At 38.4% G+C, this 12,491-nt stretch overlaps 1 protein-coding gene across 23 annotated transcripts in view; it reads left to right on the top strand.

Annotated features, from left to right (window-relative positions):
• The window catches only part of DTNA (dystrobrevin alpha), a 340,345-nt gene that overhangs the window by 288,904 nt on the left and 38,950 nt on the right, over positions 1 to 12,491 (top strand). For 21 of the 23 annotated variants that reach the window (XM_081801399.1, XM_081801400.1, XM_081801411.1 and 18 more), the window contains one exon: positions 10,840 to 10,927. In XM_081801399.1, the coding sequence (XP_081657525.1) occupies positions 10,840 to 10,927 (88 nt within the window). Of the gene's footprint in view, positions 1 to 5,834; positions 7,270 to 10,839; positions 10,928 to 11,071; positions 11,387 to 12,491 lie in introns of those variants that run through there. The other 2 variants (XM_081801421.1, XM_081801422.1) reach the window with 2 other exon arrangements.

Here is a 12,491-nt window from a genome sequence, read left to right as displayed (position 1 = left end):
TGATCTTAGGTGATACATTGATGAACATTTATTAGCAGTTACATATTGATCTTAATTTGTATTTGTTAAAAAATATAACCAGCACACTAGTTTCATTTTATACTATATCCTACACTTCACAAAGGTAAAAATAAGAAGCTCTCTTCAGCTGACCTCACCTCTTTGTTCAAAGTTGCCAAACTTATAGATCCAACAGTTCCTCTTCTTTGTTACCTCTCAGCCTCTCAGAACCACAAGTGAGAAGAGTGATTGCTTTAATCTTATTCCCAGTGAGTTTGGATCCCCAATGTTATATGGTAGCTGAAACAGCAGAGCTAAATACTGAATTACAAAAAAAAAAAAAAATGTATTGACATTCCTCAAAGAGTATTATCGATATAGATTCAATCATGTCTGAAGGCAAAGCTGTAGTCTCAGACCGTGTCCTCTCCCCCGTAATTCTGAGCACACTCCAGTTAACTTCTCCCACTCTTCTTTGACCTTTTCTGAAGTAAATTTGTAACAAAGAAATCTCCAAAGAGGAAAGCTCACAGTTTGTCACTACCAGCCATTTTCCCTACTCAAGTGATTGATCATACTGACTTGATGGTCACTTAAGACAGTAAAACTGTCTCCACGGAGACACCTCACATCTACTTGATGAAAGCGAGAGGTGATATTTATTTCAAAAACAAAGCAGAACTTAAGACTGATCAACGAAGCAGGCTGCTTGTTAAGAACTGCTGCCCTCCATATTTCTTTATGCTTTTTTCTGTTCTTAGAAATTTCCAACTTTTCTTCTGAATTTCTCATTTATCTTCTCTTTCCTTTGTATTGAATTAGATCCTAACAATTCCCCACACCTGCCATGATTATGTAAGTGATGTAGTGATCTCTCACCTTCTCTGTCATCTTAATAGCTAATAATGCTTCACCATCCTTCAACTCTGGGGAGATATGAAAGGGTAATAATCATAAAAGCTACCATTTTTTAAAGCACAGGCCTCCTGCTAAACACTGTGTAAAAACTTTATTTACATAATTTCCCCTAGTCCTTAGAGTAAACCCATAGAGTAAATGTATTCATCCCCATTTTATAGATAAATAAAGGTATCAATTTACAGAGTTTACATGACTCTCCCACAGTCACATAGCTATGAAACAGTGGATCAGGAACTTTAACCATAATCTACTGGATCCCAAACTCCTAATCACTATGCTACATTGCCTATTATAAAACCTACATAAACATGTGCTTTCCAGAAAGCTTTTCTGGACATTACTCTGCACTGCATCTACCACATATCTGTTTCCTGAAATTGCAAATCCTACCACATTATTTTTATTTCATTTTAATGATATTTTGAGCACATACTAGTAATAGGAACTGTGGTTGTTAATATTACCATTTTTGTATTTAGTCTATGCATTGTGGTTTTCCGTTTTAATTACAGTCTTCAAAAGAGCAAAAATTTTGTCTTTAGTCTCCTGTATTTCATCATGGCAGCCAGAATATGAATAATAAATTTTACATCTATGAAGTGCTTCAAAAATTACAGAGCCCTCTCTTATACATTATTTGCTCACCAAAGCTCTGTAAGTTTAGATATTATTAATTCCGTTTCACTGATAAGAAAATGCTAGCTCTGGCACATTAAGAGACTTATCCAAGGTCATATGCTAGCAAGGGCTTGCATACAGGCCTTCTGACACTGGGTCCCATCTATTTTCCACCCCATTCCTCACGCTCCCTATATCTGCACCCTTCATGAGATGGTCTATAAACAGGAACTTAATAGCTGTTCTTAATTAAAAGATTTGTTTTTATAATTATTCATATTTGCTCCGGATTAACTCTGTGTGGGAGACTTTTCCCCATATTAACTACTTAATACAATGGGAAACTGACTCATTTGTAAACAGTCTACTGCTAAATTAGAGAAACACTTCTGTGTCCTTTCAGGTTCTGATGTCAAAGAAGACAAATAAATTCACTGTAGCTCAAGGGAGAATTCCTGCTGTCTTCCTAATACCATGAAGTTTTAAAAGCCTTAATGGTTTTCAGCCATCTTCTCCAGTGGGGGAGAAAGGGTATTAAAATGTAATACAGTGAGGGCTTTTTCTGCCTGTCCCTAAAGCTCATCAAGTGCTGGGCTTGCTAGTGGTTTATAGGGACCCATTGTGGCAGGCAGACTAAAAAGATCGGAAACGAGCCCCGAACTTCCAACTCTACCCATAATTATATCCTTGATACTTACCATATTCATAAGCTTCTGCATATTACTCTCAGCTCTGAAAAGACCCCCTGTGTAAGGGAGGGAGGGCGTGCAGTTAAAGGCTACCGTCCATACTTTGATGTCATGATCAATTACTGTCACTTAGCTATTAGACCCCTGATCACATATAAATAGGTTAAAATTTGTTTTGCTTATGTTTTTTTCAAGTACAGGAAATTATATATTTGATGCCATTTCTAGGTTTCATATATGCGGTCTAAATTTTTATTGGCTTGCCTGCTTAAAACCCTTTAATAGATCCCACGGCACCTGGTTTACAACCCAGACCCTTCACCAGGCCTACAAGCCTGTGCACGATCCAGCCCTTGCCTAGTCCTGTCTCAGGCCCAGTCTCATGGGCTTCTCCCACTCAATCCCAATACTTAGCAGCATCCACTTTAATCAGTCCCTAAAACTGCCTCAAGACCATGATACTATTTCTTGTCTATGCCAAGAACATTCTTCCCACTTTACCCTTGCCCTGTCTGGCCACACACACGTACATTGGCTCCCTTTACATGTATGTAAAGGCTGCTTCTCTGGCTTCCAAACTCAGATTAAAGGCATCTCCTCAAGTAGGTCTCCCATACTAGTCTCTATCATGGCATACTGTTTATTTCATTCTTACCATAACTGTAATCATTGGTTGGTCAGTTGGTTGGTTCATTAGTTTACCAGCTGCCCTCTCTGTAGAGCAGGGAGCTTCTCTAACTTGTTCTTTACCATATCTCTGGGACCTAACACAGTGCCTGGCACACACAGTAGCTACACAATAAATCTCTGTTGATGTCACGGGATATTGATGGTGCTGTAGGTATAAAATTCCCTCTCACCCTAAACAAAATTGTTAGTACTTCTCAGAAAATCTTTTTTACTAGTAAAATAAATATTTTTATTACTTTAAAAAAAAATCACCTATTATAAATTAGCCCTTAGGTTGAACATTTAGTGTAGGAGTATAAAGTAGGTGAAAAAGTAAAGTATTAAGCTTTACGTAGAGAGTGGTGGTAAACCTGGATAAAGACAAGCATCAGCAATTCACTGACATGGGGAAAGCAGCTGATGGGGGGCGGGTAACTAAACTAAAAGTGATATTGGGAAATAATTTTTTTTACTTTTAATGTTCTCTGATCTCTTCCACTTTGTATTAGTTTGCTAGGGCCGCTATAACAAAATAACACAGACTGTGCATCTTAGACAACAGAAATTTATTTTCTCATCGTTCTGGAGACTGGAAGTCCAAGACCAACGTGCCAGTAGGGCTGATTTCTCCTGACATCTCTCTCCCTGGCCCACAGATGGCCACCTTCTTGCCTTGTTCTCACGTGGCCTTTTCTCTGTGCACAAACATCCCTAGTTCTCTTCCTCTTCTTATAAGGACACCAGTCATGTTGGCTGAGGGCCCCATTTTACTTTAATTACCTCTTCAAAAACCCTAACTCCAAATATAGTCACATTCTGGGGTACTAGGGCTTAGGGCTTCCACACATGAATTTGGGGGAAGACACAATTCAATCCATGACCCACTTCAACACTAAATCCACCAAATTGTATGCCTTTAATATTTTTAATGTGTAGGCTAAAACTTGACCCTTTTCAGTAAAGGTTGATTTGGAAAATGTAAATGTATTGCAACCTGTTGAAAGAAAAAAAAATTACCTACACTCACTGAAAGTGTCTCTTATTTATGAGTTTTCATTTGCTTGTTAACCCTGCTCCTTTTCTTCTGTAAAATATTTAGGAGTTTCAGTTATAAAACTAGACTTCTGGGGTGCCTGGGTGGCTCAGTCAGTTAAGCATCTGCCTTCAGCTCAGGTCAGGATCCCAGGGTCCCAGGATCGAGCCACGTGTCGGGCTCCCTGCTCAGTGGGGAGTCTGCTTCTCCCTCTCCCTTTACCCCTCCCCCCTGCTTGTGTGCTTGCTCTCTTGCTCTCTCTCTCTCAAATAAATAAATAAAATCTTTTTAAAAAATTTAAAACTAGACTTCTGAAAAAGCTATTTCCTTAGGATTCTAGAAATATGAATGTCACATGACCAGTGCACATATCTGCTCTGGCTGCATTGTACCCACAGAGGTTTACTCAGCATACTCAGATGAGAAATTGATTTTAAGATGAGTTCATTTCTCTGTGATAGATTCTAATACATTTTAAGTTTCCATGGAAAACAAGAGAGACACTACCAGTCTGATGAGGTTATTGGTGAAAATTAGCTAGTGTAGTACCAGACACATGGAAATAACACAATATTCGTTCTTCGCTTGATTTTGAATAGGATTAAAGGCGTACAATAAATATTTTAAAATCTCATACCATAAAACCTGTTCACTATAATATGGTAGAAAAAAAATGATAGCTCATGGATGTTCACAATATGGTTAAATGGATAAACTTCAGAATATGCTTTCTCCAAATGTGCTAAAATAAAGAACTTAGTGTGGGGCCTGTTCTCATATGTTGCTTGATACAATGATATATTGTGTGAAAAGGATATTTGGTGACAAATTAACGGCAGTGTGCAGCTTTGGAGAAAGAAGAGAAGGCTGTCACCATTAGCTGACTCTTCCCTTTGTTTAGGATATCGGAGATGTCAAGTCCACCTAGAGCTTCTGTAAAACCCTTCACTGATTCAACTAACTGGGCTTTCTTCTTTTTGGTATACCCTAGAATACTAGCCAGCAACTAATCGTATGTTCTTGAGCAAAAACTGATTTATAGATGAGGAGATGATGGTGCAAAAATGCTTACACCATTAGAGGTAAAGTAGGGACGCCTGGGTGGTGCAGTCGGTTAAGCATCCAACTCTTGGTTCTGCTCAGGTCATGATCTCCGGGTGGTGAGATCGAACCCCACATGGAGCTCTGTGCTCAGCACTGTGTCTGCTTCAGATTCTTTTCCACTCTGCTCCTCCCCCCGCTCACTTGCTCTCTCTCATTCTCTCTCTCTCTAAAATAAATAAAATATTTGGAAAAAAAAAAAAAGAGAGGTAAAAGTAAAAAGAATACTTCCATAGTCTCACCGTGTGCCCTGGCACTGCTCTAAACACTATATAATAATCCTCCTGAGAGCAGGAGGTATGTGATCACTGTATCCCCTGTATTAATAGGTGAGAGAAATGAAGCACAGAGAGGTTACATGATTTCTCCCAAGTCACACAGCTAGTACCTAAGAGGGCTAAGCTGTGAATTCAGAAATGATCCAGTCCCACCTCACACCCACCCTTAGATAACATTCCCACCTGTATTCATCCCTAAGAGTAAGCATTTCTTCTGAATGGGAGCTTACCTTTTTTAGGTACCATCTGCTTTCCTAATCTTTAAAAGAACAACAATAAAATGTGAACCAAAGAGAATTTGCCATGATTGCAGGTGGGGAAGATCTGATGTAGATAACTATGAAAGAGTATAATGACATTTCTATGAACTTTAGCACCTAGAAAGAGCAGATAGGAAATCCACAGGCAGCAATTGAGTGTATCTTGATTTTCACTCTGCCAAATGTGAATAACTCTGTTCGATTTTAGACAGCATGGCTAGTGTTAAAGTGCTGTGTTTTATCTGTTCCCTTCTGATTTTCTCAGTGCTGAGGATGCATGCAGAGCCAAGAAGGATACAGAAGATGTGGGCCAAAGTCCATGACACTGCAAGCCAAAGAGAGCTAACCTGTATTTGTTCTTTTGTCCCACTAACGCTTAAGCACGTCCTGCTGTGTTCCAAGCACTGTGCTAAACATTCAAGATCTAATGGTGAAAAGATTGAACCATTCTTCCCTCAAAAAAGCTACAGTCTAGTAAAGGAGAAAGACAAGTGAAAAGGCAATTAAAATGGGAAGGGTACCAGGTACAGGAAGGGCAGACAGTGCAGAGTGCCGAGGAGCAACAAACCCAAATTTAGAGGTCAGAGGCGAAGGTGGAAAATGGTCGCTAAAGCCAACAGCGGGATGAAGAGGAATGGGCCAAGTGAAAGTGGGTGGAGGAGGCAGAGAGATTGTTCAGAGCAGAGAGAAAATGTGGAACTTCTCCTTGAAGAACTCAACTGGGGAAGGATGCTAGAGTACCGGGAGCTTAAGGATGAAGCTAGATTATGCAGGACTTCCTAAGTCTTAGGTAGGAGTTTGAAAAATGAGAACCCACTAAAGGATTCTATGCATGTTACAGCCAAATTCATTTTTTAAAAGATCATTGACTACAGGATGCAAAATGAATCGGAAGGAAGAATAAGTCTAAAATGAGAGGAACCTGTTGAGAGGGCTGTATGCTAATTCCAGATAAGATGACAGTGGCCTGGAGCACATCAGTGACCCTTGGAATAGAAGGAAACAGAGGAATTTGTGAGTTTGAAGAAGGTAGAATGCATGGCCTTGGTGTTATAACATAGTGAGTAGGTAAAGTCAGGGTCTCGATAAAGGAGTTTGAAGGCATCCCTACAGAGACACCATTGTCATGGTCAATTTTATTACTATTATCCAGGAAGATTGCCACTTCATGATTTCCTGTCTTTTCCTTTCAAACCAGTCATTCAAGAGCCAACAGTTGAAGCTCTGAGAGTTAGTTCATTTCCCTCCCCATTCTTCAGTCCCATAAAATCATGTCCTGGGCCCCAGAATCACTTTGCTTCTTTCCATCCTGACTCTCTTCTGCTCACTGACTCCTGAAGGCCTGAACAAGGCTCCATTGCCAGAGCATTTTGCTCTCCACCTACTGCAAAAGGTAGGAAATAACCTGATAGGGTAATCCTCCGCTTCAGTGCAACTAGGAATGCCTTCCCAGGCAGTAATCCTCCTCTTCACTGCTTGCTAATAGAAGAGTGGTACAGGAGGCCTAATGACCTTAAAAATAAACCTCTACTGATAAAATTCCATTCACCCATTCAGACAAACGGAAAAATACTACGAGAAAACATGAAAGTATTTCTGCTGCCCTTTGGACCACATTATTATTTGGTTGACTGTCCCACCTGGGAAGTCATAACAGGCTTACAGAGAAACCAAAGAAATGTGAACACACCCTAGGTTCCCAGAAATCTTTGCTAAATCACAATTTAGTAAGCCCGACCTCAGCCGAGGCCACTTGAGCTGTCTAGAATGCCATTTTGAAATCACTAGCAACACACACTGGCCATGCATTGAAGGTAGAAAGTGGAGAGCTTTCAAAATAATAGATTTCCCTGCTCTGAAATGCAGGCTTCACAGCAGCCACTTTTTAATTCATCATGGTCTTGTAGCAAGATTACTGATTATAAAGTCTTGAAATGAATAGCCAGAGATGGAGAAAGTGTTGGAATCGGTATTTCTTTAATGATTTAGGGATTATTGGCCATTCATTTTCAACTATTTGTAATTGAAGTCTTGAAATAATGGAATTTATCAGAGGCATGCCTCATTCAACCTTGGATAATGTGAACATACTGAAATGGCACATGTGGACTCATAAATCGTGTGCATGCACAAAGGGGTAATGTATCACTCCACCCCTCATTCAGTCAGGGCTGGGGGAGGAAAGGCATGGAAGGATGAGTTATAGCTTACTAGACACGATCCCATAACTTCACGTCTTACATCTCCAAGAGGCTTTTCTTTATGTACCTTTACATTATTTATACTTGCTGGTCATTCATGATAAAAGATTCTTTTTATCATGAGGTTTTTTATCAAGTTTTTTTATTATTTATTTATCAAAACACTCACAAATGTTTTTGACAAAGTCACTTTCTGACGAACGGATCATTGCCCTGTGCTTAGAGCAATGGGCCCTGTTGTCTACACAAACTGTGCTGAATTAGACATATTATTTCTAATACCAGTGAGAAATGATAAACATATTAAAATCAAATTGTTTCTTTGTGGAGTAGTTTTAAGTTTAAAGTGAAAAGAGTGTAACTTTTTTTTTCTTATTAAAGCTGTAACAAGAAACTCAGTTATTATTTTTAAGCGCTAACAGAGGGCAGACATTGCGTTCTAGAGACAAACTTCTGCTTTAAAGCATCAGTTCTCCAGAACCAACTCCTTTTGCTGTTACAGTTATTTTCTTACTCCAAGTCTTTTGTATGCTGACTGAAATCTCAATCTGTGGGGATTGGTACCACACATATGGGAGCCTGGAAATCTAGAATTTTCTGTGTTAAGGAATGTTTATAAAATATCATACATGCTATATGAATATCAGTTAAACACTCATATTATTTCTTGTATATGGTTTGCATTTGGGGTTTATTTCATGTGTTTAGATTTTCCATTTTATTTTCAAGATCTTCTAGATCCTTGCCACTCAAGGTTTTCCTTAGACCAGCAGTATCAGTGTATCTTGGAAGCTTCCTTAGGACTGCAGATTCTCAGGTTCTGCCCCGCCCCCCCCACAAACTACCCTGTCACCCCCAACTACAGATAAGAAACTACATCTTTTACAAGATCCCTAGGTGATAAGTATATACACTAAAGTTTAAGAAGCCCTACTCTGCCTGGTTGTTAGATGGGAGATGACATTTTGAAGGAGACATGATTCATTAATGAATCTGAGCAGGTTACTTAAGAGGCAAAATTATAAGAATTAACTGACTTTTGAGCACTTAATGTGTTCTAGGCATCATACTAACTTGACGTGTTTTACATGCATTATCTCATGTGGGCAAAAGGGAAGAGAAGACTTTTTCTGAGGATGGAAAAGTGACTTAGTAAATGTAGATATTCAGGAATATTCCAGGTAGTTATTGTAGCCCAGAGAAAAGAGCTAAATCTAGAGTGGAAGTATTCAGGATGGGAACAGGTATAGTTTACATACTTGAGGAGTATAGACTGGAGCAGAGATGATGGAGACAGGAGTGTTTTATGAATGACCAAAACAAAAAAGTTACAGTAATGGATTCAGCCAGCCAGTGAAAAGCTATTTGGAAGTGACATAGCCAATATTCTCGAAACCACATAATGATTTTCACTCATCTTCTCACTTTAGAACAAATGTTAAAAGACTATGTTGCATATTTACTTTATATTTTAATACACATATAAATAATATAAGTGTATATTACTCTATACAGATTCAATTCTTTGCAATGGACAATTCTTACAACCTTAATATTGGCATAGAAGTGTTTTACTTTCAGTGTATAATCATGAGTACTTAATTTTTTTCTTTAAGAAACAGGCTTAAGAATAACAGGTAGGAAATATAAATGGAGGAGAATATATTTAGGGATGAGAGAAACTAGTTTCTAATCTTGATTCTGACCCAATACTTACCGTAATAACTGATAAACCAAACTATAATCAACTAGTCTGTTAACAGGACTGATGTTACTGTTATGTTTCATAGAATTCTTTTAATGGCATGCAAAACTTTGTCTTGAGTGAAGAACGTTCTGAAAATTGGGAAATTTGAAATGCTTCTATTTGCTTTAATTTTTTAAGGGCTCAGATCATTCTTATTCTAGTATGAACAATTTCTATAATTATATGAGACAATAAACAATTCCCATTAATGTCATTAGAAGCCACTGCTATAATTCCATTTTTCTAGAAGTAAATATAAAATGGCAGGTTACCTGAATAGTAATATTATAGATAACAATTTGTATTAGTTATCTGTTGCTACATGACAAATTATCCAATAACTTAGCATCTTAAAGGAACAAACGTTTATTATCCCACAGTGGGTCAGGAATCCAGCTAGGTGCCTGTGGCTCAAGGATTTTCATGAAGTTGCCATTAAGCTGTTGGCTGGGTCTGCTATCTTATCTAAAGGCTCTACCTATGAGCTTTCATTCACAAGGTTATTATTGGCTAGCTTCAGTTCCTTATCACATGGGTCTTTCCACAGGCTGCCTTATAACAAGGTAGCTAGCTTCCCATAGAGCAAGGAATCCAAATGAGCTCAAGAGAGAGAAACCAGACTCCAGATGGAAACCATGGCCTTTTTTATAGCCTAATGTTGGAAGTGACATTCCATTACTTCTGCTGTATTCTATTTATTAAAACCTAGCCAGTAAGCCCAGCCCATACCAAAGGAAGAGGATTACACACAAATGTGAATACCAGAAGGTGGTGATCACTGCAGGCTGACCACAATTGTTGTGTTGTTGTTGGTGGTGGTGGTGGTGTTACATAGGGTCCATGCTGGGCATAGAACCCAATGTGGGGCTCTAACTCACAACTCTGAGTTCAAGACCTGAGCTGAGATCAAAGGTTGGATGCCTAACGGACTGAGCCACCCCGGCACCCCACAATTGGCGGGGGGGGGGGTGTTGTGTCTTGCTCCCATATTTTCTGATATTTAAATAAAAATGTTACAGGCAATAAAATTAAAGAGAAAATATTCTTTTATCAGATATGTTGATGAGAAAAGTCACTGTTCTTTGGAGTTTTCTTAGTAAGACACTGAATCAACTGAAGACAGGATTTATTGATGAAACTTCCTGGCCACATAGTAGATCATGTCATGAATCCAAGTCTGAGATCATTAACCTAACAGGGGTTTGTATAGCTTTCAAATTTTTGCACCAAAAAATTGAAATAGCAAAGCCCCCTGGCAGTGATAGGAACACATCAGTCTTTCTCATTGCCTAACAGTCTCCTTCTTGCTCTGTTCTCAATAGTATGCTTGAGAGTTCAAACCGGCTTGATGAAGAACACAGGCTGATCGCCAGGTACGCGGCCAGACTGGCGGCAGAGTCCACTTCCTCGGTAAGTCGTTTGAGTGCGAGGCTGTCATTCACGTTCACTGTTACCCTGACGGTCGGTGCTGACGGCAGGGCTGAGGAGGTGTTACTGGATGGCCTGCAGGATGCACACACAAGCCTTCCACTGCTTCCATTTGTCCCTCTCCAGCTATGGTTCTGGTACAGCAGAAATCGTAGCTTCAGATACGCAGTTACAACAGTGCGGCGCCAGCCCAGCCCCTGATTTCTCTGGATAATTCCTGATCACTTAATAAAAAGAGCAAAGCGATGACTCAGATCCACAACTGGCTCAGATAAGTTTCTACTTTTATCACTATGTAATAGATAAGAGAAACAAAAAATTACGTCATGAAATCAGAGGGAAAACCTGGATCACAAGTCAAAGCTGCCGTCTGCCAGACTTAACTACAGGAAGCCATTTAGGACATAAAACCTAGGACCTCAAATCTCTTCGTTAGCAACACAGATCATTTCTTTGTTCAAAGAAATGCTAATTAAAAAATCATAGGAAAACTTTATGAAAGCCAGACATTTTACCAAGCTTAACCTTTCCTACAGTCATGTATCTGGACATTAAAAAGCAGGATGAGGTTTTCCATGTCTTTGTGGGCTTAGTTAATTAATCAGTGCCAATTTTAAAAGCTTGGCATTCTTTAGTGGAAAGATTGTGATTTTTTTTAATTTGTTTAAAAACCAATTGAGGAATTTCTACAATGTACTGTAGAGCAAGGAAAGCAAGGGGCAGGGAACTATACATAATCTGATCCTGCTTTTATAAAACAATGACAAATTAAACCTTCATTAAATAAATACACCCTTAAATATATACATATATTGCATGTATATACATATGTAAACATAATACGTATGTAAAAGTTGACTCTCATTTGGAAATCTGAAAATCAGTGCATCCTTGTTATAAAAAATTCTCTTACAATTATAAGAAACATTCATATTGTGTAAAAGAACTCATTTAATAAAATAGTACTTTGATTTTACAACAAAAAATACACATATAAATATACATATGTATATATGTATATACATATATAATCATATACCTTACTTTTATGTATATGTGTATTTAGTCAGGTTAATTCGTATATATATCTATATATATAATTTGTTAAGATTAATTGGTGTGTATGTGTGCATATATATATGTATATATATATATACACACACACATATGTATGTATATGTATGACGAAAGCTATGACTGCATATACACCAGTTGCTAAAGCCAGCTGCATGACCAGGAATGATGGTATGGCATGAATGTGGAGGAAGGATGTATATATCCATCAATGTAAAATTACCTATATGAATAAAGAAATGCTATAAGTATGTTGATCAAAAGAAAAGAAAATCCTAGTAACTATGAGTTTAAAACCATGAAATTTTTAATTGTACATTACAGTGACTGAACAGTAATTCTAGAGAGGTGTCTCAACAGGGAAGTATTTTTTACACCCACCTATATTGAGAGAACCACAGCAATGGGGACAGCACAGCAAGAACGAAATAGATCCCCAAAACTTCAAGTCAGAAAGCTCCAAAACAGGGGC

The sequence above is a fragment of the Leptonychotes weddellii genome, chromosome 13 (assembly GCF_054177405.1).
Source record: "Leptonychotes weddellii isolate Sample4059 chromosome 13, ASM5417740v2, whole genome shotgun sequence".
NCBI lineage: Eukaryota > Metazoa > Chordata > Mammalia > Carnivora > Phocidae > Leptonychotes > Leptonychotes weddellii.
The sequence above is the reverse complement of the archived record's forward strand: the minus strand, read 5'-3'. Positions and strand labels throughout refer to the sequence as shown.